General features: G+C 41.9%; 1 protein-coding gene across 1 annotated transcript; it reads left to right on the top strand.

The window, feature by feature from the left end:
• Window positions 1-3363: 3363 nt before the first annotated feature.
• LOC134867083 (myosin-7B-like) lies at window positions 3364-26700 on the top strand. The gene is given in 47 exon segments (XM_063887442.1): window positions 3364-3574; window positions 6528-6627; window positions 6733-6836; window positions 7959-8102; window positions 8204-8360; window positions 9945-9972; window positions 10087-10151; window positions 10154-10179; window positions 10282-10374; window positions 10469-10532; window positions 10711-10809; window positions 10925-11028; window positions 11105-11243; window positions 11934-12052; window positions 12131-12280; window positions 12638-12808; window positions 12935-13114; window positions 14132-14264; window positions 14401-14477; window positions 14730-14817; window positions 14978-15095; window positions 15224-15347; window positions 15453-15589; window positions 15684-15854; window positions 15990-16074; window positions 16516-16758; window positions 16886-17062; window positions 17987-18132; window positions 18302-18392; window positions 18474-18631; window positions 18967-19198; window positions 19337-19463; window positions 19675-19793; window positions 19905-20101; window positions 20376-20559; window positions 20659-20824; window positions 21441-21565; window positions 21642-21757; window positions 21896-22082; window positions 22230-22439; window positions 22767-22892; window positions 23344-23434; window positions 23527-23606; window positions 23915-24019; window positions 24096-24191; window positions 25308-25451; window positions 25536-26700. Coding segments are annotated over 46 exon segments (5808 nt in total). The 5' UTR covers window positions 3364-3574; the 3' UTR covers window positions 25548-26700.
• Window positions 26701-27493: the final 793 nt, after the last annotated feature.

Here is a 27493-nt window from a genome sequence, read left to right as displayed (position 1 = left end):
TGGCACAAATACAGTAATTCAACATAATCCATTTCATAAATAGAAATGAACTTCAACAATATTCTTCTAAGTAATGTTTTCAAATAAAGTGTCAAACAATGCTTTGGTTTTAGTTTCTTTGTCTAAACTCATCGGGTAATTGGGTTATGAACAGGTACGCAAGCTACTTTAATATCTGAAGTTGAACATAGATGAGCATTTTTAGTAATCTATCTAGTCTAATTAAGTAAAACTCAATTAAACTCAACATCCCCATTGATCAAGACACTATGTTATTGTTTTCAGTTGATTTTTAGTTATCTAGGATTTGACAATGCCGAAGAATTGGTGGAGGACTCTTTAAGACTCTGGATCAGATCGGATAAGGAATATAATTAAGGACTGATCAGCAAAAGATGATTATCCATTGCAAATTTAATGGCAATCAGGCAGTTTTTCTACTGTAAAGATGACTAATTGGCCTGTAGGTGGTGCCAGAGGTAGTGCGGTCGTCTTTCAACCAGAAGGTTGTGGGTTCGATCCCAGCCCTTAGCAGTCAACATGTCGATGTATCCTTGAGCAAGATACCTAACCCCGATTTGTCCCCGATGGTGGTGTTAGAAAGGTAGTTACCTAGAGCAAAAAGTGTACTGCTCTGTATGAATGGGGTGAATGACATGTAGTATGTAAAGCGCTTTGAGGGGTCGAAAAGACTGGATAAAAGTACAAGTCCATTTACCAGAGGAAAGATCAAGGGCCAATTAAAAAGGTTGGTCCACAAAGAGGCAGGAATGTGAAGAAGGACTTTCTGTCAACGAGTGGACATTGCCTGAAAGAGTCCTCCAAAATAGTTAGGATTCACCCGAAGGGAAATATAGATACATATCAGAGTATGTGCTCTGCTTTTCATCTTTGGAAGGATGGTCAGTCCCCCTTAAGATGCAAAAATCAGTCTCTGCCTCGTCAACAATTGGTCGGTGGTTCAGAAACCCATCCATCATAACCATGTTTTATTTTAAATCTCACCACCACCTTGAAAGGAAAGGAGGTGTGGGCCATTGAGTGAAAGAGAGACACACCTGGCAAAGACCCTCTCTCTAATGATCGGACTTTCTAGTTATTTACTGTAACCAATAAACTTCCAATCCAATCCATTTTTGAGCCTTGTAATTCAACCAAATGCTCTCTAGGCTTCAACAGGAACGTAATGCAACCTGTTATACCGCCAGGCCGATAATTCACACCACATAAAGAGACATTTTAAGGACATGTAAGTTATTACAAGTGTCTTAAAATGGCTCGAGGATTTGCAGCACCAGCAGGGGAGTGCTGCTGTAACACAGGCCCCCTCTTGAGTCTTTCTAAGCTTCACTGCTGTGTTTGGAAACAGGGATGTGTAGCAATCAGCAACACTTAAACTGGGAACAGCAAAGCCCTGAAAAAACGGCACACAACAGCTGATCGCGGAACAGAAGTGAGTTTTAATGAGGAATGTATTAAAGAGGCTGCAGGTTGGAGGTGCAGACAGCAGGGGGGGAGTTGTTCAGTCCATGTGAAAGTGTTAAAATAACCTCGTACTGAAACGGAGAGCCTCCTGTTTAATCCCACCGCTTCTATCAATCCATCATTTCAGTTTAACTGCACACATACAATTGAAATATCACAACACACTGCCGTCCAAATCCTCACAATGCGCCCCGCCTGTGTGTAATATTACCAGTGAATGAAACACAGCGTGTGTCATTGCCTCATCATTACTGTCATTCACGCACGAGGGATTACGGAGACACAGAGAAAGGGATGATGGGAGATTACAACGGACTCTATTTTTGGGTTAAGAGGCAATTCTGCTCCATTACAACTTGGGTCTTATTTGTTTTGTCCATCAGTTGAGACAGTGAGACCTCATCGAGGTAATATGTGCTCAGTGACATCATTAAACGCAGGCAATCAGCTGATCAGGTTGGATAGGATAACATTACTACCAAATCTGTCGGTTGAAAACATCCATCATGGTTTATGCACACACACCTCCAACCTCTCATAGGAAAGTGTAGGAGACGCTGTCTATTTTTTTAAATGTATTAACACAAATTCAAGAGGTAAAGTGCCAGGATTCACTGTTGGCTGCTCTGATGAAATGGTACAGAAAGATACGTTTGATATTTCACTTTTAAAATACTATCTGTATTCGTTTTGACGTCCTGAATACCTGCGATTATCTCCCGTTTTCTCTACTGCTTTTTTATTGTTATGCTCCAAACACAATCATACTTGTATATGGAAACAAACTAGATCTGATGTTTCTACACCAGAGCTTCTACCCTGCAAGACAAGAGCAATTATCCGTCTTTCCAATAAACCAGGGAAATGCTGTTGCATCCTGTTAGCATTATATTGTGTATTGAGTAAATGCATATTCATACAGCCATGTTTTAGACACTGACTCAGGAATGTGAATTTGATTTGTCTCCTGTCAAGAATGCAGAGATTACAAGATGTATTGTCTCTGCAGATGTGATATCTGAAAACAGAAACGGCATCTAAGGGCGGCGGGGTTTATCGGTGGGTCGCGTGTTCAATGTTGTCATATGTGATGATGACAAAAGAGCTCAAATAAGAGCCAAGTGGTAATAAACTGGATTTAAAACAAAAGGGGAAAAGGGGAGGAATGAGAGAAGGAGAAATAGACTGCATGAGGGATTTAGAGTGGCCTCAGACATCTTTCCTCTGTTTTTATACTCTAGTTGTATTTGTGTGTATAATTGGCTTTGTCCTAATCAATATTTCTGGATGCATGATAAGCTACGCATAGTTATGTTTTATAGACAACAGTATATTGAAAATGTGAGTAAAACTGTAAGGTGTTATGGTCGTGCTAATAAAACCATTTGAATTTGAAAAAGGCAGAGACGTTTCAAAATGGTATTTTATTATTGATCATACTTTTGTACTTTTGTCTCTTGATGATTTACCAAATAAAGCCACTTTTAATTGAATGCAGATGAAATACAAGCAACACAATGTGACGCAATAGGAAATACTTATTATGTCAATAAGGCTTACATACACAATTATATACAAACATAGACATGGGTTGATGTTCATAGATAGTTTGGACTGATGGATACACGGCTGAATCCAGAAAACCAAAGACAGATAGACATAAACACAGAGATTAAAAGAATAGTGACAGTGGCATGAACAGTCAGTTTCCATAGATAGCCCACTCACACCCACACACACACACACACACACACACACACACACACACACACACACACACACACACAGGGTGAAGGAGGGAGAAGAGAGGGATGAGGACGGAGCCGATGTGGCTTTTGCTTCTGGACATCTGCTTATTCCATCCCGACCACATCAAGCCTTTTATGACCGTGCAACAAGACCGGCCCGACCAATCAGCAGCAGCGGAGGAGGTCACGTGTCGGGTCGACCTTCACAGGGAGGTGATAAAGTGAGGTGATGCTCAATGGACAAACTTATTCTGTCCTCCTGCACATCCTCTCAAACTACGCTGCAGCAACAACTAAAGCCACCGAAAGAGCTTCAGACAAGACCAGAGTGACCCGGCACAGTGAGTACCCCACCCCGCTTTCTGTGTCCCTTTCTCAGATTAAAGGGGACCAAAACTACAATACCCATAAGCCTCAGCAGTCCCATTTTTAAAAAATGTATCTACCAAGCTTTGCAGGGCTCAGTCTCCAAGTTCAGTAAGCTCAATTACCAATCAAGCTAAGGGGGAAACTGCTAGCGCCACCGGGGTCCAAAGAGCCCCAGATTTTATTGCATGTCTTCTGGTTTTTGGTCATTAGGTTGATTGCAAAATTAAATATTACTAATTTGAACGACTGAATCAGTTATGGTGGGTCCTGCATGTGTAAGTGTATGTTGTCAAAGTGACTCACCTACTTTAATTCCCTATTTCGTTTCATATGGTTGTAAAATATGTACATTTTTACCTTAACTTGTTATGTTTATATAAATATTAGGATTTATTAGATTTATTATTACATTATCATGTTTACAGAAATATATGAATTATATTTCTTTATGTTTTATTGTTTTATTGTTTTATTCTGACTTTAACTTTAAATACATATTTTTATTTTCTTCTTATTTATCTTTTATTTTATTTTATTCTTAATTGGAGCAAATATCGCAAAACCCAATTTCTCCTGTGATCAAAAAGGGTACATTTCCTTACTTATATTGTATTTCTTTAAATCACACTCTCCAAATAGTGTTATTACAGCAAATTGAAGCTGCAATTTAACTCCTGTGCAGCAGGTACCCACATGTGTTGTTCCTGATGACACATTTGAACCAGTTCTTTCGACACCCTAGCATTGATTTATTCAACATCCCACTATTGGTTTTACAGCCAAACAAATCTGAAGCTCTCTGATTGGATGAGTCTTGGGGTGCTATCTCGTTAACTTCTTTCTATCATGTTTGTTTTTGTGCAGACGGCTTGCCTTGACTTTAATAGAGAATCATAATTGGTCAATGACTCATTTAGGGAATGATCACTACATCTGACGGCCTCAGACTATCAAAATGCTATAATTACAGCAAGGTTTTTTCCTGGCAGTTTGTGTGTGTGTGTGTGTGTGTGTGTGTGTGTGTGTGTGTGTGTGTGTGTGTGTGTGTGTGTGTGTGTGTGTGTGTGTGTGTGTGTGTGTGTGTGTGTGTGTGTGTGTGTGTGTGTGACAGAGAATCAACTCAGGCATGTAAAGACAAATAACCCAGGGAGAGCCCCGAGCATTGTGAGCGGATCCCCTTGAGCTGATGTGGCAGCTGTTAGCTCTCTCTGATATCCCGAGTAATGCCCTGAGGTACGCCTCGTGTATTGTGAGAATGGCTGCCATGCCACTTTGTTGACTTCATCGTTTTAGTTTGGGTTCTGTATTTGGGCATCACTCGCTGGCTAAAAGTGTACAGTGCAGTAAAGGAGCTGATTGGTGTTGGCAAATAACTTTTGGAGCACTATTCGGGTGTTATTTTATATATTTCTTCATGTTCACAATCAAACCAGTGTGTATCACAGCCTGTAGCTCCTTCTTATAAGCCATAGAGCTCCATTGTTGCCCCAAAACCCCATCAATTCCTGCATTAGAAATGAACACACACAATACAGTATATTTGATCTAAGTCCAAAGCACTCCATCCTGCGGCCACAAATACTCACTCACCAAATGTGTATTAATCCGCCTCTGAAAATAGTCCCCAGCAGATGCACTATTTCTTCCCGTTGGTTTGATAAGAACTGCATTCTTTTCAAGATGCACATATTGCCAGCACGTGCATTATATCTGTCCCTGGTCTGATTCCTAATGAAGGACCTTTATGTCAGACCCATAGACGGTGGGCATAATCTTCATGATGTAAGTAATTGGTGACTAAGGCTTTGAGGCCTGGATTCTCGCGCTTTCATCATCTTTATTTACAAGAACAAGTGACATAAGAAAATGGAGCTGAGTTACAAAGATGAAACACTTAATCACGGACAACAACGTACACGTGTAACTTGTCAATCACAGTAGCAGGGCTATCTGAGGTTGAACATCAGGTGAGAAGTTCAGTCATGTTCTCATAGACTTCGACACAACTGGACTACTATCTGAAACCAGTGGAGTGGCTACATATTGCACTTACTCTGTCAGTCAGCAGCAGCTCTCCTTCATGTTTTGTTTGGCTGCCTGTATGATGGGTTATGATTGATGGGGGGGTGAAAGAAGTCTGTTTATCCCCTGCTGTTAACCTGATAACAACACTAGAGCTCTTTTCACTCCAGTGGTGACACTGCCCATTTTCACTTTAGTTCTCTGTTCAGGGAGGGGATGGATCATTCAACTTACTGTATGTCATGATGAGTTTCTCCCACACACTCCCCCCTACCCTGCCTGAAACACCTCCATTGGACTCCTTTGTTTACTTTATGACATCACTATGTAACACTCACACTTCTATTGGCTAGCACTCCAACACATTGTAGGTGATAGGCTAAGGGGCGGGACATCTTTAAGCGGTTGACCAATCACAACACAGCCAGCCGGCTCACCAATCAGAGCAGACTGGGCTCTGGTTTCGGACAGAGGTTTGAAAAGAGAGGCAGTATGAGAAAAATAAAGAGCCTTTTGAAAGCATGGAGACATGTCCAGTAGAGACACTACATACTGATATGAACCTAAAATCAGCATCATATGTCCTCTTTAAGTTATGAAGTTGTTCTTACAGCAGGTGTTGATGGAGTTTTAACCTCTACTTTGAGATGACTGGCTTGATTGGTCTAGGGTTTGTTTCTGAATGGGAGAAACAGCAACACCAGACCCATTGGAGTCACAGAGGCTACAGAGTTTCTGCATTCACAACTAAGTAGATTTTTCAGTCCAGTTGAACCAGTTGTTGATGTTGAAGTTAAAGTGCCCTATGTTCTTGTTTCTTAGCATGCACCGAGGTCCTATGTTTTCAAAATATTCCACAATGCACCTTTAAAGTACAGTGTTTGCATGTGTTGTTGTCTTCAGATGTCTCGGTTCCTGGATTTGGCGGAGTTTGGAGAAGCTGCTCTCTACATTCGTCTCACCAACCTAGAGCATCTGGCTGCTAAAGCTCAGGCTTTCGATGGTAGGTGCACATTTATTTACACCTCTATCCATGTAGATCTTCTATTCAATGTATGTGCTACATACTGAGCACTGAAGACATAAACAGTGTGATGTTATTTTCCAGGTACGAAGCGTAGTTGGTTGCCTGATGATGTGGAAGCGTACGTCGAGGTGGAGGTTAAAGAGCTGAATGGAGACAAAACCACCGTGGAGACAAAGGACGGACGGGTTAGTCTGTTAGGCAACCTTAAATGACCCAATAAGACCAGTTTTCAATTCAATTTCTATTCATTATTGATGCTTTACTTGTTGTATAAGTCACGCAGGTTGTCAGTGCAGATTACCAGTTTGGTTTTAACCATCCATTCATTGTCAAGTCTGAACTCTGAGGCATGAAACCAAATGCACGACTCAAGCACAGAAGGTTTTCAAAACAAAGTTAGCACAGTAACCAACGTTTCAGACTAAAAACCACTCACTTGAGGAAAGCTAAACTAAACTATTTGTAAAAACAATCAGGAGAAGGTACACAATCACTGACACAGATGGGGGCGGGGAGCACAGAGACCTGAAACGAGAGGGAAAGGGACTTTTCAAAATAAAACAGGAAGGCACGATACAACACAAAGTCAATCTTAAATGATCTTTCAAGACATGACATTCATCTCCCTAGCTCTGATCTGACTGTACTGATTACATTCACAAAGAAACCCCGATGAATTCTCTATTATCTTTACTAGAAATAGGCTTTATTTAGGTAAGGATGTAGATCATGGAGTTGTCATGTATATTTATTCTCTGAATTATGGTGTTAAAATAAAACGGTGCTCCTATCATGGTTTTTAGGGTCTGATCACAGCCTTGGACGATACCAATTAAGCAGTATTTATTGTTTAGAGTTGCTCATTTAAATATTCCTTACAGCACTGTACATTAAAGGTGCTGGACTGAATTCTGAGCATGTATTTGAATGACAGATCACCTCCAGAGGGGTCTTAGTATGGCGACTGAAATATATATAAATTCCTTTATAAATGTTGTTATAATGTTGCCAACCAATACTAGATTTTAGTTTAATTATATTAAGATTTTTGGAGCAAAATAACACTTTTAGTGTCAATGTTTTTGAATGGGACACCAACAGATCTCCGGTGCTCTGATGGTCAAACGATTTAATAAACAGACTTCTTCTAAACACCTCTTGGATCTCTGTTCCGCTGTGACTCTGATGAACACCTTAACCTCTGTGTTAAATATGTGTGTGTGTGTGTGTGTGTGTGTGTGTGTGTGTGTGTGTGTGTGTGTGTGTGTGTGTGTGTGTGTGTGTGTGTGTGTGTGTGTGTGTTTTAGTTTCTGGTGGTGAAAGAAGACGACCTTCAGCCTATGAACCCTCCGAAGTTTGACATGATGGAGGACATGGCCATGTTGACTCACCTGAACGAGGCGTCCGTCCTCTTCAACATGAGGAGGAGATACAGCATGTGGATGGTCTACGTTAGTACTATTATTAATACACACAGAACACCACAGGGAATGGCACAATCTTTACTTCCTATCCTCTCCTCATCCCTCATCTCTAACCGTCTTCGTTCCAGACGTACTCCGGCCTGTTCTGCGTGGCGGTCAATCCGTACAAATGGCTGCCAGTGTACTCCACTCAGGTGATAGCAGCTTATAAAGGGAGGCGTCGCCTGGAGACACCGCCACACATCTACGCCGTCGCTGACAACGCCTACACTGACCTGCTGAAGAGTGAGTGTCCTGTAACCTCAAAGCCATTCAAACTAGCTGCACCTTTACCAGCTCTGAGAACACTTTAATGATCAATCATTATAAAACATATCAGAGATATTATTCTGAAATGGACCAATCAGACAATGACTACTTTTACTGTCGCTACTTTAAGTACATTTAGAGGAGAGTACTTTCTACTTTCACTGGAGGAACATTTAGAATACTTTTACTGTGACAGAGTATTCCTACACTCTGGTACTTCTACTACTCAAGTACAAGACCTGAGTACTTCTACTTTACTCAAGTACAAGACCTGAGTACTTCTACTTTACTCAAGTACAAGATCTGAGTACTTCTACTTTACTCAAGTGCAAGACCTGAGTACTTCTACTTTACTCAAGAACAAGATCTGAGTACTTCTGCTTTACTCAAGTACAAGACCTGAGTACTTCTACTTTACTCAAGAACAAGATCTGAGTACTTCTACTTTACTCAAGCACAAGATCTGTGTACTTCTACTTTACTCAAGTACAAGATCTGAGTACTCTACTTTACTCAAGAACAAGATCTGAGTACCTCTACTTTTACTCAAGCACAAGATCTGTGTACTTCTACTTTTATTCAAGTACAAGACCTGAGTACTTCTACTTTACTCAAGTACAAGATCTGAGTACTTCTACTTTTACTCAAGTACAAAATCTGTGTACTTCTACTTTTACTCAAGTACAAGATCTGAGTACTTCTACTTAACTCAAGTACAAGATCTGAGTACTTCTACTTTACTCAAGTACAAGATCTGTGTACTTCTACTTTTACTCAAGTACAAGATCTGAGTACTTCTACTTAACTCAAGTAAAAGATCTGAGTACTTCTACTTTACTCAAGTACAAAATCTGTGTACTTCTACTTTTACTCAAGTACAAGATCTGAGTACTTCTACTTAACTCAAGTACAAGATCTGAGTACTTCTACTTTACTCAAGTACAAGATCTGAGTACTTCTACTTTTACTCAAGTACAAGACCTGAGTACTTCTACTTTACTCAAGTACAAGATCTGAGTACCTCTACTTTTACTCAAGTACAAAATCTGTGTACTTCTACTTTTACTCAAGTACAAGATCTGAGTACTTCTACTTAACTCAAGTACAAGATCTGAGTACTTCTACTTTACTCAAGTACAAGATCTGTGTACTTCTACTTTTATTCAAGTACAAGACCTGAGTACTTCTACTTTACTCAAGCACAAGATCTGCGTACTTCTACTTTTACTCAAGTACACAATCTGAGTACTTCTACTTTTACTCAAGTACAAGATCTGAGTACTTCTACTTTTACTCAAGGTTTTACTTCTCAGTACTTCTTGAGTTTATATAATGCACTGTGTTATCAATAGGAGTCCAAATCTAACTCTCTCCAAGACAGAAATCTTGCATCAGCTAAATTGTCAAACTGTCTCTTAAATACAGAGCTAGGTTTCTGCTCCTCTGGTCCTAAGTCTCCAAAGATGGCTGAACTAAAAACAGTAACACTTTAAAGTTCTTGGGATCTTTTGGTAATAAGAATCTTTTCAGCTACTTATCTTTCTACATTTGACTCCACAGATCGAGAGAACCAGTCGATGTTGATCACGTAAGTATTGGCTCTGGATTTCAGCCGTCATAAAGTGCAAATATAAACTTTAAACCATATCAAAAATGTTTGGTGCTGTTATTTGCTCGGACTCTTGCTGCTTCCCTCCGTCAGAGGTGAATCAGGTGCAGGGAAAACCGTCAACACCAAGAGAGTCATTCAGTACTTCGCCATAGTTGCTGCTCTGGGAGAAAATCTGAAAAAAGGGTAGGTCACATTCTTATTTCATCTGTAAACTGTCTTTATTTTAAAGGATTGAATGTGTCTCATGAGTGCAGCGTATAACCCCTCCTCTCTCTGTGTACCTAGGGGTCTTTAGAGGACCAGATCATTGAAGCTAATCCCGCCATGGAGTCGTTCGGTAACGCCAAAACCATCCGCAACGACAATTCCTCTCGCTTTGTGAGTTAAGACAAATCATCTTAAAGTCTGATACTGAAGCTTAGGAGGATGTGTTGTGTGGCAAAGACTTTGTTTCTGTGTTTCTGTGTCACAGGGAAAGTTCATCAGAATTCATTTTGGACCGACAGGAAGGCTGGCGTCTGCTGACATCAACATCTGTGAGTCCCATTTATCAGATTTCCTACACCTGTCCTTGCTAGCTTGACATTTAGTCAGCACACTTCAAACTGTGTTTGCCATTAACACAAGTTCTCTATCCCATTCTGTTCTTTACTTGTGTTCAATATTATAGTAGTACAGTACCATGGAGTAAGTATTTATGTGTGTGTTTGTCAGATCTTCTAGAAAAGTCCAGAGTTGTGGTCCAGCAGCCGGAAGAGAGAAGCTACCACATCTACTACCAGATCCTGTCCAATCAGAAACCAGAACTACAGGGTAGAGTTTCACATCAATCAATATGAGTGCATGTATCAAATATATGTCTTACAATACGCATAACTGCAGAGCTATGATTCAATGCTAGAGATAAAGTGGCTGTCCTGTGTTGCAGACATGCTGTTGGTGACCACGAACGCCCACGACTACCACTTCTGCTCCCAGGGCGTGACCACAGTGGAAGGCATTGACGATGGAGAGGAGCTGAAGCTCACTGATGTAAGACACACACTCTGCAACCCTCAAAACACACACGCTGTTCTTTACTATAATCTCTGTACCTGCGTGTGTGTAGCACGCCATGGACACGCTGGGCTTCACTCCCGAGGAGAAGTACGGCTGCTATAAGATCGTTGGAGCCATCATGCACTTTGGAAACATGAAGTTCAAGAAGAGGCAGCGGGAGGAGCAGGCCGAGGCCGACGGCACAGAGAGTAAGACACAAGTTAGCCTGTCATGTGACCTGCTCAGATACAACTCCAGCTGATGCTTAGTAAAGTCTGAAGAAATGGTCCTTTTAACAAAGATACATCAATTATTTTGTGACAGAAAAAGCTAATACATAACAAGGCAAGGTATCTTTGTTGTGAAGCAACAAACAAAGAAATGATTACAAAGAAAAATTGAGAATAACATTTTAAACAATAAGCAATACTTAGATAAATATTCTGCAGAAACCTGTGTTGTTGAAGCCTGGATAGCTCAGTCGGTAGAGCATCAGACTTTTAATCTGAGGGTCCAGTGTTCAAGTCCCTGTTCAGGCGGATGATCTATTATGTGACTGAAATCCTCACTACATGTGCCTGAAGTCCACAGTGAGTTTGGTACACTAAGGAATTGTGAATTACCCAGAATGCAGCAACTCAAAATGTGCTCTGGATCTTAAAGGCGCCAGATATGGGATGGACTTTTAACAGTATGTTATATTTAGACTCTGATATATACAGATGTACAGTTCAAATAATTAGAAACCTCTTACTGATTTCAAAGCGGGCCAATGATTTGTAGTCATGCGATAAATACAGAAAGAGGGCATTGTAGTTGCATCGCTACATTTTGTTTTTACACATTAATGGGTATTAATGGCAGATGAGATGATATGTGTGTGTGTTGTGTGTGTTCAGGTGTGGATAAAGCCGCCTATCTGATGGGTATCAGTTCTGCGGAGCTGCTGAAAGGTCTGCTGAACCCCCGCGTCAAAGTCGGAAACGAGTACATCGTTAAAGGACAGACTGTAGAACAGGTATCAATCAGTCTATTGTGTCTCTTCTGTACAAAAGCATTAGGTATTTGACTTTTTCTCATTGGTTTTCCTGTCTAGGTCTACTATGCAGTGGCAGCCCTGGCCAAAGCCGTGTACGACCGAATGTTTAAGTGGTTGGTGGGTCGCATCAACATGTCCTTGTACACCGCTCTGCCTCGCCAGTACTTCATCGGAGTACTCGACATCGCCGGCTTTGAGATCTTTGAGGTAAAGACGAGAGAGGGACAGATACACCTAGTCAAGATGCACTTGTTACTGTTAGCTTTGTTAGCTCAGTTAGCTTCTTTGACCTTTCAAGGAAAAAAAACGTAGCCTTGGTGTGATTAAATGCATCCATACCTTATTGTTAGCCGTGGATGACCTCCAGAAAGCAATTTCCCGCACATTTTTGGGGGGTGAAACGGCTTGAAAGAAACATGATAGATTATCAGGTCAGGGTTAACTGAATGTTTTCTGATTGGCAGTTAGGGTTTCTTGAACATATGCTTTCAATATTTCTAAAACCTTTGCTTTTTCTGCCTGTCAACAAAGCCACACAACTGTTGTTTGTCTCTGTTTCTGCAGTTCAATAACTTTGAGCAGCTGTGCATCAACTACACCAACGAGAAGCTGCAGCAGTATTTCAACCACCACATGTTCATCATGGAGCAGGAGGAGTACAAGAGGGAGGGCATCGAGTGGACCTTCATAGACTTCGGGTTGGACTTACAGGCCTGCATTGACCTCATAGAACGGGTGTGTCTGTGTGTTTGTGCTTGAATTACTTAGTTTATTTAGACATCATAGAGATAGGCTTCATTAGATGGGAGAGGCACAAGTGTGTGGTGAAAACTGATGACGGTGTATGATTATATTTTTCAGCCCATGGGTATTCTGTCCATCTTGGAGGAGGAGTGTATGTTCCCCAAGGCCACGGACAACAGCTTCAAAACCAAACTGTACGACAACCATCACGGGAAGTCGCCCAACTTCCTGCGTCCACGGCCGGACAAGAAGAGGAAATATGAGTGTCACTTTGAGGTTGTTCACTATGCTGGAGTGGTGAGTATCTGCACATATGGTGCCTTTGTTGTTGTTCATCATGTTAGAGGTAATGATGAAAGTGAAAGGACATTTTGAAGGTATTTCTAAGACACAAGACCTTTTATTGTACCAAAATCACACTTGTTATTCTGGGATTAGGGATTCAAGATGAGTAAAGACCTTTAATCGTTCTTGAGAAACAAAAACAGGTATTTTTGTTTTATTGAGCAAACTTGGCAAACTTAATCATTGCTTATTTTGGACCTAAATCAGCCTTTATGTAAACCTTTAAGACATCTATAATAATATAATAGGATAAAATGCTATATGTCTAAAAATTAAGCTGATGGAAGCATGTAAATCCTGAAAAGAAGAGGCCCGAGAACAGAGCCTTGTGGAACGCCACCTTATTATTGGTTGCTGAGATGCGTACTGATTGACACTGTGGTGTATTAAGTCGGTTCCTATATACAGTTAGTTAAATCGGTTCATATGTACAGTTAGTTACTCTCTGAGGTCATAGAGAGTGCAGGGAGTGATGTTGCGCAACAGTGTGTTGTATAACAAACCTCTGGGATACGTCAGAGGGCCTCCATGGATGAGTAAGAAAAAGACATGTAGGACGACCACATACATCTCTCCTTAGTTGGGTAAACATTCTTATAGTTCACCTCCTTTGGTCACACACACACGTTGGACACGCACACATATTTTCTCCTACAAATTGCCGTGCACAGAGAGATTTCGGGGGGACTTCCACAATTGGCTCTGGGAACCTCGTATTGCCCGTGTTGGTGTATGATACTATGCTGTTTGTAATAAACCTTATTATATACAAGCTGGTGTCTCCGGAGACTCCTTCATCATCTTCACAAACATCGCTACGGAATATACGTCAACACAAAGGAGACTATGGGATATAATGAGAGGATTCACATGCTGTAGAAGCCCCTGTATGGAGTTATATCACATTGGAGAATTCTATGAAAGAATCAGTATATTATCAAAGTTGATCTGTATTTGTATTTCCCACAGGTGCCATATAATATCACAGGATGGCTGGATAAGAACAGAGATCCTCTGAATGAGACGGTGGTAGCTCTGTTCCAGAAGTCCTCCCACAAACTAATGGCTGGACTGTTTGGGGACTACATCAGCTCTGATATGGGTAACTACACTTCATAGTTTAAAGAAACAGACCCCAAACAATCCAAACAAAAGCAGAACCGCACGCTTTAAAGGAAAGAGATATGAGAAACGAATACAGGTGAACATGGTGTAACTGTATTATCTTTCTGTTTCAGCTGGAGAAACAAATGCTGAAGGCAAACACAAGAAGAGGAGGGCTGCTTCCTTCCAGACAGTTTCACAGCTAAACAAGGTGTGTGGATCATACCTGCGGGACAGGAAAACAGAATTCTTTAAAATACATATGGTATCTATGTTTTTAAAAAGTCAGCCTTAATCAGAACAGAATCACTGTTGATAACAAAGTTTGGTTCTGGCGCTTGCTGCCATATTTGTCAATCAGACAAAGGGGTGGGGCCTATGTGCAATTATAAAAGCAGCATCCACATCAACTTGCAGGATAGATGGTCTCCAATTTTTCTTTGGTTTGTGTGTTTGAATGCAGGAGAATCTAAAGAAGCTGATGGCCAACCTCCGCAGCACTCAGCCTCACTTTGTGCGCTGCATCATCCCCAACAACTCCAAGAGTCCAGGTAACGAAACAACAGCAGCATAACTAAAAGTCACTGCCACAAATAAACAGTTAAACTAACCAAGCATCAATGTGTCCCGCGCTGTGAAAGGACTTCAGAGAGAATCTTATTTTTGGCACAGTCAATTAAGATCTTTCAAGAATCCTAATCTGTTCTCCAGGTTTGATGGATCCCTTCCTGGTCCTCCACCAGCTGAGGTGTAACGGAGTCCTCGAGGGGATCAGGATCTGCAGGAAGGGCTTCCCAAACCGCATCCTGTATGCTGAGTTCAAACAACGGTCAGTCCCAAATCGAACCATAAAGGCTCAGACATTTCAGTTGTTTTACTGTCTTTAATTCATCAGAGTTTTACCTCTGCAAGTACTTTCTAAACGGCTGCTCATAAATAACCCATTTTCTTCCTCAGTTACCGCATCCTCAATCCTAATGCAATTCCCGAGGACTCGTTTGTGGACAGCAGGAAGGCTGTAGAGAAACTGCTTGGCTCTCTAGACATCGACCACAGCCAGTACAAGTTCGGACACACTAAGGTACAGCACTGTAAATAATACAACAGCACCGCACTGTGATTAATACCACAGCAAACAAATGATTTGAATACTTCCTGGTAGTAAACTGCTGTCTTTTTTCTCCAGGTGTTTTTCAAGGCGGGTCTGTTGGGTCTTTTGGAGGACATGAGGGACATCCGTCTGTCTCAGATCCTCACAATTGTTCAGGCCATGGCCAGAGGGAAGCTGATGAGGATGGCCCGCCAAAAGATGCTGATTGAAAGGTCAATATAACAACCAACAGACACATTAAGGATAAAATAACAGGAATCTGAATCTTTGGTGGTGGTAAGTGTGGCCTATACTTATTCCTCCCAGGGATGCTGTAATGGTGATCCAGTTCAACCTCAGAGCCTTCTTCTCTGTGAGGACTTGGCCTTGGATGAGGTTGTTCTACAAGCTGCGTCCGATGCTCAGGAGCGCCCAGGTGGAGAAAGAACTGGCTGACCTTAAAGAGGCGTACAACAAGTTAAAGGATGCCTTTGACAGGTCCGTCCACCGGTCGGCTCTTTAAACTCTGTGTACATTATCTATTACCTGTTGATTACAGGGTTCAGAAAAATAAATGAACTACATGCACACAGATATATGAATAAGCACCTTCTGTTGTATTCTCTCCATCAGGTCAGAGATAAAGCGTGCGGAGGCGGAGGAGCGTCAGGTGATTTTGGTTCTGGAGAAAGACGACCTGTCTCTGCAGCTCCAAGCTGTAAGTAAGACTGAAACGAAGAGGGTTTAAATCCCGTACTTTGGAAAGTCCAATCCATACAGCTATTAACATGCAAACTGTGTCTGCTCTTAGAAACTTAACAAAATGAAATTGGTTGCGAATTTCAAATATTTGAAAATGAATATCATGTAACAATTTAACATCTTTTCAAGTAAAACATTTTTTTAAATCAGATTTAGTTAAATGGGACCCCCTCGGGTGTGTTGACAAGTCTTCTAGATCATCCTGGGTTATTTGTTTGCAGTTTCTTGCTATCTAATCCATACCCTGTATCTCAAAAGCAGGCTTTTACTTATTCAGATGAAAATATAAAGGGTTTCTTAAACGGAATTAAACTTTTTGAAACAATTTGACTCCAGGCTTAGTAAATCTCTCTTAATTTATATATCTCTAAAATATCTTGTGTTTTTTATCCTCCAGGAGCAGGACAACCTGTCGGATGCAGAAGACCGCTGCAACCAGCTGATCCAGTCCAAAATCTCTCTGGAGTCGAAGCTGAAGGAAGCGCAGGAACGTCTGGAGGATGAGGAGGAGCTGACGGCCACGCTGACGTCCAAGAAACGTCAGCTGGAGGAGGAGGTGATCTCCCTGAAGAAAGACGTGGATGACCTGGAGATGACTCTGGCTAAAGTGGAGAAAGAGAGACATGGATTGGAGAACAAGGTGTGTTAACGTACAGCCTGTATCACTGCATGCTTCTTTTTGCTGTATTTCTCTTTTTTTGGCTATATCTTTTTAGCTTGAGTCTGGTGTTAGGTGAAACCGAGGATTTGTTTTCGTTACCACACAGGTGAAGAACCTTTCCCATGAGATGTGTGTTCTGGATGAATCCATAGCATCTCTGACCAGAGAGAAAGTCGCCCTGCAGGAAGCTCACCAGCAGGCTCTGACCGACCTTCAGGCCCAGGAGGACAAGGTCAACATGCTGGCCAAGGCCAAAGCTCGGCTGGAACAACAAGTGGACAATGTAAGTAAAGACATCTAAAAAAAATGACAACATTTGTAAATGAAACGATGAATAAACTTTCTGTGTAGATCTGCACAAATGTGTTAATGTTTATCAGTCATTCTTCTTGAAGTTTTACTATTATAAACGTTATAAATGAAAGGACATGTTTCATCTGGAGAACCTCAAGGTAGCTGTTTGGGGCCATTATTGTTGCCTGACAAATGATCTCTAGAACCATCTTAAAGGCCTCTAGAATTTTCTCAAAGATGTACATCATACATAAAAGACCCATAGAGCCTCCTTCATGGCCTCCTATAGAAATGATTTGATGATGAGGTCCGGGAGAACCCCCAGAACCATAACTACAAACTCCTAGGTGACCAAAAGAAGCAACTACAGGACATCTAAAACCTCCTTAAAGACTGTATTATTCACCAAACAATGGAATAGAACCTCATCTCTGTCAATACCACCTAAAGGATCTCTAAATCTCCCCTAATGTTCAGTAGACCTGTGGACCACTGCAACTCTCTGATGACCAATTGGATTTCCTTAAGGATAACTACAGTCCGCAATATACAACAAAATTACAGCAAAAGACATCTCCCAAAGGACCAATTGGACCTCTTCAACCACCTAAAGGTTTTCTAAGACCAAAAGGACAACCTAAAGACCATGTAAAGCCCATTTGGTGACCATAAATACTACCTTATGGACCTTTTGTTATCTCTTTATGACAACTTCAATCCTAAAGCTCCAGTAGAAACTCCCCAAGGACCGCCAAAACTGACTACTACTCCTCAACCAACTTATGGCCATCAGAATGGCTAGCAGATGGGTAGCAAATTAAGTAAACCCAACATAAAGGGTTTTCTAGGGTCACTGGGTCAAGGTACTCTGGTAAATGAGTTGTCTGGCAGCCTCCCCCTTTCTTCCCTACAGGTAGAAAGTTCCTTGGAGCTGGAGAAGAAGGTGCGGATAGATCTGGAACGATCCAAACGGAAGCTGGAGGGGGATCTGAAGCTGTCTATTGACTCAGTGAAGGAAATGGAGAATCAGAGGGAAGACATGGAGGAGAAACTGAAAAAGTGAGACAATACATTTGGAGTTAATAGATTTTAACATTCATTTAGCCAATGTTTAGTCTTGTTCCTTGAGACAAAAGCTCTACTGAAACATTACAATGTTTAGTGTGAAGATAGGCTGATATAACTAATTGATTGGTCTTTCTGTTTCTCTTTCCATTGCTCCCTAAAGAAAAGACTTTGAAACTGGTCAGATTCAATCCAAACTGGAGGACGAACAGAGTTTGGGTGCTTCCCTGCAGAAGAGGATCAAAGAGCTGCAGGTTATTGAGAATAATCCAGAATATAAATGTTAGCTTCCTGTTTTTCGTCATCCTCACTCTGCCTTACGATCACTACCTCAGACTCGTATCGAGGAGCTGGAGGAGGCGCTGGATGCAGAGCGGGTGTGGCGCACCAAAGCTGAACGTCAGAGGAACGACATCTCGAGAGAGCTGGAGGAACTGGGAGAGAGACTGGAGGAGGCAGGAGGAGCCTCTGCTGCTCAGATCGCTCTCAACAGGTCATCAGCCTTAACTCATAGAGACCTGCATAGGATCATTTATGGGTTTTTTAGGGGATTTTTTAAAGGACATAGCAAGGCAGCAGTATATGCCACACTGAAGTGGTATGCATCAGTTTTTGTTTGTTGGCGATACATTTTGAAGGATTTTGAATGGACAAGGGGTTGGAGTAAGATCTTTTTTGTGGATAACATTTGTTACACAGATGTGATGCCAAATTGAACCCATTTTAGCCACTCCATAGTTATAAATAAATCCCTCCAAAATACCAGAATAAGACACAAAGACAATGAGGAACAACATCAAAAACGTAACTACTTCCATGTCAAAACAGGAAGAGGGAGGCAGACTTCCTGAAGATGCGGCGGGAGCTGGAGGAGGCAGGGCTTCACCACGAGGTGACGGCCGCCACTCTCAGGAAGAAGCACTCGGACATGGTGACGGAGCTCAGCGAACAGATCGACAATCTGCAGAGAACCAAACAGAAACTGGAGAAGGAGAAGATCGAGTACAGGCTGGAGGCCGACGACCTGGCTGCTAATGTGGAGCAGCTGTCCAGGAACAAGGTAGATCAAAATTAGTATTTCAACAAATATCAGTTCTAGATCTATATTACATTCATTTTGTTGCATCACAACTTCAATTTGAACTCTGATTCACTAACAACCTTAACATGACATTTGGGTGTATGTGTGTGTTTGTAGACTACCGCAGAGAAGATGTGCAAGGTTTATGAAGACCAGCTGAACGAAAGCAGGAGCCGGGCAGAGGAGCTGCAGAGACAACTGACTGAAGTCTCTGCCCAGAAAGCCAGAGCCGTTACAGAGACTGGTACCACACAATACACATTTATTGATATCCAACATAATATAACACTTTTCGATGGGAAAAAGCCTTTTTGGGTCTAAATGATGTCACAGACTGACACGAGAGTTGTAGTACCACCGTTTGGCCACTATGAAAGTTTACTTCAATGTTAAGAGCATTTCCTGGTGGCTCAAACCTACTTGTTTTAGAGGTTCTTCCTCTGTGTTGTTTCTAGCCGAGTACAGCCGTCGTCTGGAAGAACGGGAAGCTATGATAAGTCAGCTCCAGCGCTCCAAGACGGGGGCTTGCCAAAACGCTGAAGACCTGAAGAGGCAGCTGGAGGAGGAGAGCAAAGTAACATCACATACCCAGACACTCTCACACTTTTACGTTGATTTTAAGGAGTAAACTCTCTCTGATATGACCCTGGTTTCTGGTTAAAGGTTATTTTTGTCTGCGTTTCAGGCCCGTGTCTCGCTGGCCCATGCGGTGCAGTCGTCCCGCCACGACAGCAGCCTCCTCAGGGAGCAGCTGGAGGAAGAGCAAGAGGCGAGGGCTGAGCTGCAGAGGGAGCTGTCCAAAGCCAACGGGCAGGTGGTTCAGTGGAGAGCCAAGTACGAGACGGACGCTGTGATGAGAATAGAAGAGCTGGAGGACGCTAAGTGAGTTATTGTGATACTGAGCAGAATGCTAACTACTTCCTGTACACTGGGCTACTTGTCCGAGGTGTTTAAATAGGAAGGTTTCATAAAAAATGCAAATGGCAAGCATATAGAATGGATGACACCTGGATTATACTGCATAGACGTCCTGACAAAGTGTTGTTGTTGTTTATTGTAACCCATTCATCAATTATTACCTCTGTTACTTTATTGTTCATTCACTCTGAGTGTCGTTCTGTAATTCAAGGTTGTTTTCTGAATTGTTTGTGGGTAGGAAGAAGTTGGTCGTCAAACTGCAGAACACGGAGGAAGCTGTGGAGTCGTCTCATGCCAAATGTTCCTCTCTGGAGAAAACCAAGTGTTGTCTGCAGACTGAGATCGAAGACCTGGTGGTTGAACTGGAACGAACCAACTCTGCTGCTCTGGCTCTGGACAAAAAGCAACGCAACTTCGACAAGGTCAGCAACACCGACCCTAGCCCTCAAGAAAGACAAAAACATTAGGAAATGTAATACAAGCACTTAGCAAAGAGTCTTATTCTAATTTGCTTGATGCAGTTGTTGGGTGACTGGAAGCTGAAGTTTGATGAGAGTCAGACGGACCTGGAGGCGTCGCAGAAAGAGTCACGCAGTCTGAGCACCGAGCTCTTCAAACTGAAGAACTGCTATGAAGAAGCTCTGGACCATCTGGACACGATCAAACGAGAAAACAAGAACCTGCAAGGTACTCTCTCCCAGAATCTGTGCAGCCACGTCGATAACTTCAGTCTTTGGTGGAGTTGTTCCTGCTAGGTCAGGTCTGGAGGATATCCTGATGTGAATTTAAGCAGGTTTTATAACTAGCAAACTCAAGCAAACATAGCCTGCCTGGTCAATTATGCTAATTGCTAGGGTAGTTAACAAAGGTTACATCCAAGTATTTTAGGGAACATGTTACTGTAACGTGTGTGGTTTACAGAATAAAACACCTATGACTAACCTAACAATTAAAACAGTCCACTGCTAACAAGAAACCTCTCTTCCTGACTTGCTGTGGTGCCCTCTCAGTAAGGCACTTGAAACTAAATCAACGTCGACACAGTTTCTTATTCATCTCTCACAAAAGAAATCCAGAACAATGACTTATCAACCATCTATTTACTTGGAACAGAAACTTTAAGAAGAGACTGAAACTGTCCGTGGTCTTTCCTGTCTACCAAAAGACTTTGTGATTAAAGGCACCTCTAAAGGACTTGTGTAGCAGATTTTAAACCAGTCGTCAAAAGGTGGCCATACAAGACTGTTATGGACCTAAATAAATATTGTCTTTGATTTACTGAGCGACTGTGTTTAAACTCCAGAGGAGATTTTCGACCTGACGGAGCAGATCACTCAGGGAGGGAAGACCATCTATGAGCTGGAGAGGATGAAGAAGATCATGGATGTGGAGAAGAGTGACATCAAAACAGCTCTGGAGGAAGCAGAGGTAACGGACTGAACTGCTTTACTTCTCTGAAAGACACTTAAGTGTTGACTAAAATACTGAGTTTTCCATCGACCAGGGTACTCTGGAGCACGAGGAGAGTAAGACACTGAGATTCCAGATGGAGCTGCAGCAGATAAGGAGCGACATCGAGCGCAAGATTGCAGAAAAAGATGAAGAGATTGACAACCTCAGGTACCAAATACATTAAATAAAAGACCCAGATGTTGCTCTAACTAACCAGTGAAACAGCTGATAAAAACTGTGAAAATTAGAAGCACTTTGTATGCATGATGCATGCATTCAATGAGTAATACCAGTGTCGTCCACTAGGCGGGGTCACCAGCGCGCCCTGGAGACCATGCAGGCCAGTTATGAGTCGGAGGTTCGCAATCGCAGCGAGGCGGTCCGTCTGAGGAAGAAGATGGAGTCTGACATGAACGAGATGGAGGTTCAGCTGGGACACGCCAACAGGCAGGCGGCTGAGAGCCAGAGGATCATCAGACACCTGCAGACACAGGTAGGAACATCGGATATAAATTATTATACGGTATAAAGATGATGAACTCATTTCTGTCAGGCTGGAAAGTTGTATTGATCTAGAAACCTGAAGGAATCGCTTGAATCACCATCAACTTGAATCTCATTGTGTTGTTTCCTCTTGCAGGTGAAAGAGCACCAGGTGGATCTGGAGGATAAGATCCAGTTGACCAATCAGCTGAAGGAACAGATTGTCCTGCTGGAGCGCCGTTGTTCACTGTTGACGTCCGAGGAGCAGGAGCTGCGCGAGATCCTGGAGCAAACCGACCGTGGCCGCAAGATGGCCGAACACGAGCTGGTGGAGCTCACTGAGAGAATCAACCTGCTCTCTACACAGGTAGTACACACACACACACACACACACACACACACACACACACACACACACACACACACACACACACACACACACACACACACACACACACACACACACACACACACACACACACACACACACACACACACACACACACATACAGTAGGGATGCTGTTCCCACATTTAATATCTTTAAGAATGAAATCGGAGTGACTATTTGATCAAGAGACCGCATTTCGTTGTCCTAGTACTTGTACTCTGTGCAATGACAATAAAGTTGAATCTTCTTCATCTTCATCATCAATTGTTGACTCCCTGACGTCCTGGCTGTTCTCTATATTTCAGAACACCGGTCTGATGAACCACAAGAGGAAGCTGGAGACCGATCTGACTCTGCTGACGGAAGAAGTGGACGAGGCCATGCAGGAGAGTCGTAGTGCCGAGGACAAGGCCAAGAAGGCCATCACTGATGTCAGTCCTGACCTCTGAACCCCTAACCTCAACTTACAATGCAAACCTTTTACTGTTGAAGTATCGACATTCACACTGACAAAGTACACACTGTTGCATGGAGGGTTTCAATCAAGTTGGGCAGAGGGTTTTGTCCTTACATTGCACCTTAAGCTTTGACACTCTTGCACACTTGCTCATATATCTGCTGTACAAAGGAGGGTCGGCTCAGCCAGAAAAGCATGCTGCAAAATGTGACTGGATGCAGAAGCACATGCTGGTACTTTCTTCTTACTGTATCTGTCTTAGTAAATATCTTTCTACCACCACGTAGTTGGGTAGTATGTGAGTTGGAACGCACAGTAACCCTGAGATCTTGGGTTTTGTGTTTCAAATCTTTCCTGTTCTCCTTGATACCGGAAATGATTTAAGGGAATGCATATTAATAATGTGTGTATGTGTGTTTCACCAGGCAGCGCTGATGGCGGAGGAGCTGAAGAAGGAGCAGGACAGCAGCAATATGATTGAGAGAATCAAGAGGAACATGGTCTCCACTGTGAAAGGTACAGCAGATGATGGTGGTGAATGAAACAGTTTACCTGTGGCAGTATGATTTGTGTGCTGCAGGTGGTTGCTAACAGTGTCCCTCTCACAGAGCTGCAGGTCAAACTGGATGAGACGGAGCAGATGGCGCTGAAGGGAGGGAAGAAACAGCTTCATAAACTGGAGACAAGAGTGAGTGATATATCGTCCAGAACGTCACTATTTGACTGATGTTTGATTGATAATAATTCTGTTTCTCACAAAATTGGACATGCTGTTGGAACCACATCCATCACAACAGCAAAGCAGTGTCTTGTAAAAATATAAAGGCTGCCAAGAGCATCAATCTTACCTGGCTTATGTTGTTTTAAGGTACTTCAGAAGGAGTTTTTGCAGGAAAGTGTTTATGGATGTGACAGGAAATAACCGCCAGCATACAAACAACTTCATAAAAGAAAACCTTTGTCGATTAAACAGAAGTGACGCTGTTTTGTTTGCAGGTGAGGGATCTGCAGACGGAGCTGCTGATGGAGCAAAAGAAGAGCGAGGAGTATCAGAAAGGAGTCCGTCGCTTCGAGAAGAGAGTCAAAGAGCTCACGTACCAGGTCTGAAAAAGGCTCACAGGTCCACGGCATACACATTTTCTGCTGGTGCTTTGGTCTAACTTTGTTCTCCTTGCAGTCGGAGGAGGACAGGAAGACTCTGCTGAGGATGCAGGAGCTCATCGATAAGCTTCAGACCAAAGTCAAGAGCTACAAGAGACAAGCAGAGAACGCCGTGAGTCTTTATAAGTTTTATATTTCTGCCGTAAAAGTGGGATTTTACAGGTCAAAACACACAGGGTTTCATTATTATAGGGCTATAATTGACATTTTCTCTCATAACAATGCATTAAATGCCAATGTGAATCGGGTTATTTGAACTTCAGCGAATGCCAGCTGAATTTTTAGCAATGCACATCTGTTGTTCATCTATCTGATTCACTTCCAGGGCTTTCGGGGCACGTTTTACAACAAAAAGAAAGCTGTGAAAAAAACAATGTAGTTAAGCATTTAGACAGCAAACAGGAGAGAGACACATTTGGAGACTAGCTGTTCAAAATAGTGGAGCCTTTAGCAACTTACGAGACTGGTAGAGACCAAAAACAGAGCTAAAATAATGGGAATATTTCACTTTAATCAGGTGGACTCAAACAGAAGACTCTGATAAAGTTACTCTGCTTAATAAATACCACAAGCAACTATTTATCGTATCAATTTAAAAAGGTGATATCTCAATGTTGTGTTTCCGCTCTGCTGCCCTCCAGTGGCCATGACGGTTATTTCAAGTTGTTTTTATTTCCTTTTTTAAAATATATATTTATTGAGTTTTCACAGGGTAACACAAGCATGATAGCAGAATAGAATAGAATAGAATCGGAGGATGAAACCCTCTTTATTAGTCACATGCATGCACACAGCAGAGCACACACAGTGAAATTAGTCCTCTGCATTTAACCCATCCTAGTTCTAGGAGCAGTGGGCAGCTATCGTGCAGCGCCCGGGGAGCAGTGGGGAGGGGGGGATTGGAGGTGTCCGGTGCCTTGCTCAAGGGCACCACAGCAGGGCCTAGGAGGTGAACTGGGACCTCTCCAAGAAGCAGTCCACTTTCCATATTTCAAGTCTGTTCGGGGACTTGAACCGGCGACCCTACGATTCCTAGTCCAAGCCCCTACTGACTGAGCCACTGCTGGACAAAGCAATATGTACCCCCTTGTTTACACGTATCCCAAACACAGAACACATTGTCCACACATGCAATAAAATAATATAAAGTATAAATAAATAAATGAGGTTAAAAAAAGAAATCGTTTGAAGTTTAATCACAGCTGCTGTTCCTCTGTTTGTCCACCAGGAGGAGCAGGTGGGCTGCAGCACGATGCGCTTCAGGAAAGTCCAACACGAGCTGGACGACGCCGAGGAGAGAGCCGACATCGCCGAGACGACCGTCAACAAGCTGCGGATTCGAACCCGAGAACAGACGAGCAAAGTGGCCATGGTGAGTTAACGGTTATTGGTGTTCTGATTCTCTGGAGGTTAGAATTCACTGTTTCTAATCTGCTGTCTGTGTGTGCTCCTGCAGATCGTTGAGTGAAGCTCTTCAAACGCCGTCAGTGTGTTCCTGGTGTTTGTGTGACGTTTGCTTGCTGTGTTTTTAATCTGATGCGTCTGAGCTGTATGGATAACGATGGGATGGCACTGGATCTTCCATGTTCCTATATTTCTCCACAGTAAAGCATTGATGAAACAGGTTCAAACCGGAAGTGTTGAGGGCAGTGAGTATGTATAAGAGCAGGTATCATTTGTAGGCTGCTTTTTAGTGATTGCATTAAGTTAAACGTTTTTTTTAAGACCTATTTTGCATTAAAAATAACATTTATAAATATAAATCTACATTTTAAATGAAATAATGTAGGTTATTTATACACAAATCAGCATGTACACACACATTGTACCAGTCACCCTCATCTCAACCTCAGGAAAAACATGGCGCCAGTAAGTGGGCAAAAAATATGGACAGAAATATACAAAACATGACAAAGTTAATATGGATTTAAAGACAGGGAAAAGAGAAACAGAGAAATGGTCGATATGTTGACAGAAGGAGCTGTATGTCATGTATGTTAATACTATATATAACCATTACAGAAGATAACGTCTCACTGGAAAATATGACGTACTTCCTGCTTCTTTTATTCTACATTTTGTGTGATTTTTTTCCAGGTAGTTGCAGATATGTGCATGTTTTTGGGGGTGAGGAAGTTGACGACAGAATATAATATAGAGTATGAGACTAGAGTCGATCAGTTGTTTATTTATGGTACAAAAAGTCCATTATATTAAACCTCCTTTACGTTGTGTTTTTAATTGACATTAAACTAAAGGACTGTAATATTTTAGGCGCTGAACACACAATAATAATAATTATCACCTACAACTATTACTGTGTGATTGAGTCCTTCTGACACACACCTATAATCAGCTGTTTCCAAAAACAAACACACACACACCTCCAATAGGATAATCACATCACCCTGTGCTAACATATTAGCCGCAACTACTTTGCTAATGCTAACAGAGCTGTCGGGTTTTCTGCCCCCTAGTGGTCAACGTTGCTCAATGTTTTTGAATAAATCCCATCAGCCATTTAAGATGTATTTATGTGTGGGGTTTCACTGTAGTCTGTATGTTTCTGAAGGAGATCTTCAGTGTAGTAGGACATAAAATAAATACCTGTTGGTGTTTGACTTGGTTTGCTGAGTTCTTGAACTTCCTCTTCTACACCACCAAACACCTCAACCTGTGATAAGGAAATCATAAAGGTCTCCGACAAAATCAACTTTACATACTGATCCTCCACTCAAACCTGTAGGTCGACATACACACATTTACACACACAATAATACAAGCTCTACTCAAGAGCTGCAGTCCAGGTGTTAGATGATAACCTCAATGATTTTCTGTTATACTTTCACTAGTTGTGAAGCTAAAAATGCATATAATATAGTGAGAAAACATCATGGTGTCCCTAAAAATCAATAAAAGGGTGTATCCCCTGGGGAGTAGGAACGAGATGAAGACATTACATGCCTTCCTTTCGGCTAATTAGCCACCTAAGCCTAAAAAGCATTAACCCAAAAGACCACAATTATAAAGGAAATGTGTGTAAAATGACAGCTTTTTAAAATCTGTGACTTCACTTGTGTTTTCTTTTTGGATGGGTCGCAATAAAGCTAGCTGAAAGAAATCTCTGTATACAGAATATTCAGTAAAGTAGGCCCGAAAATGTTCAGGATTAAATGTTGTGGCCATAAATATCCCCAGTAAACCATGCAGAAATCGTTGGGTCGAAATCCAGAGTCGAATGAGCGGACATTAGCATCATTCACTAATCATTTGAGTAACTTTTTTGTGCGATAATGAACCAGTTCTTGCATCTCAAAAGTAAATATTATCTGGATGTCTTTGTCCTTTATGATAGTGCACTCAAAAGACCCAAACAATCAATTGGAAAATGACAAAAAAACAACAATAAAAATC

This window comes from Eleginops maclovinus, chromosome 1, assembly GCF_036324505.1.
Source record: "Eleginops maclovinus isolate JMC-PN-2008 ecotype Puerto Natales chromosome 1, JC_Emac_rtc_rv5, whole genome shotgun sequence".
NCBI classification, from domain to species: domain Eukaryota; kingdom Metazoa; phylum Chordata; class Actinopteri; order Perciformes; family Eleginopidae; genus Eleginops; species Eleginops maclovinus.
This window is presented reverse-complemented; position numbering and strand designations above follow the sequence as displayed.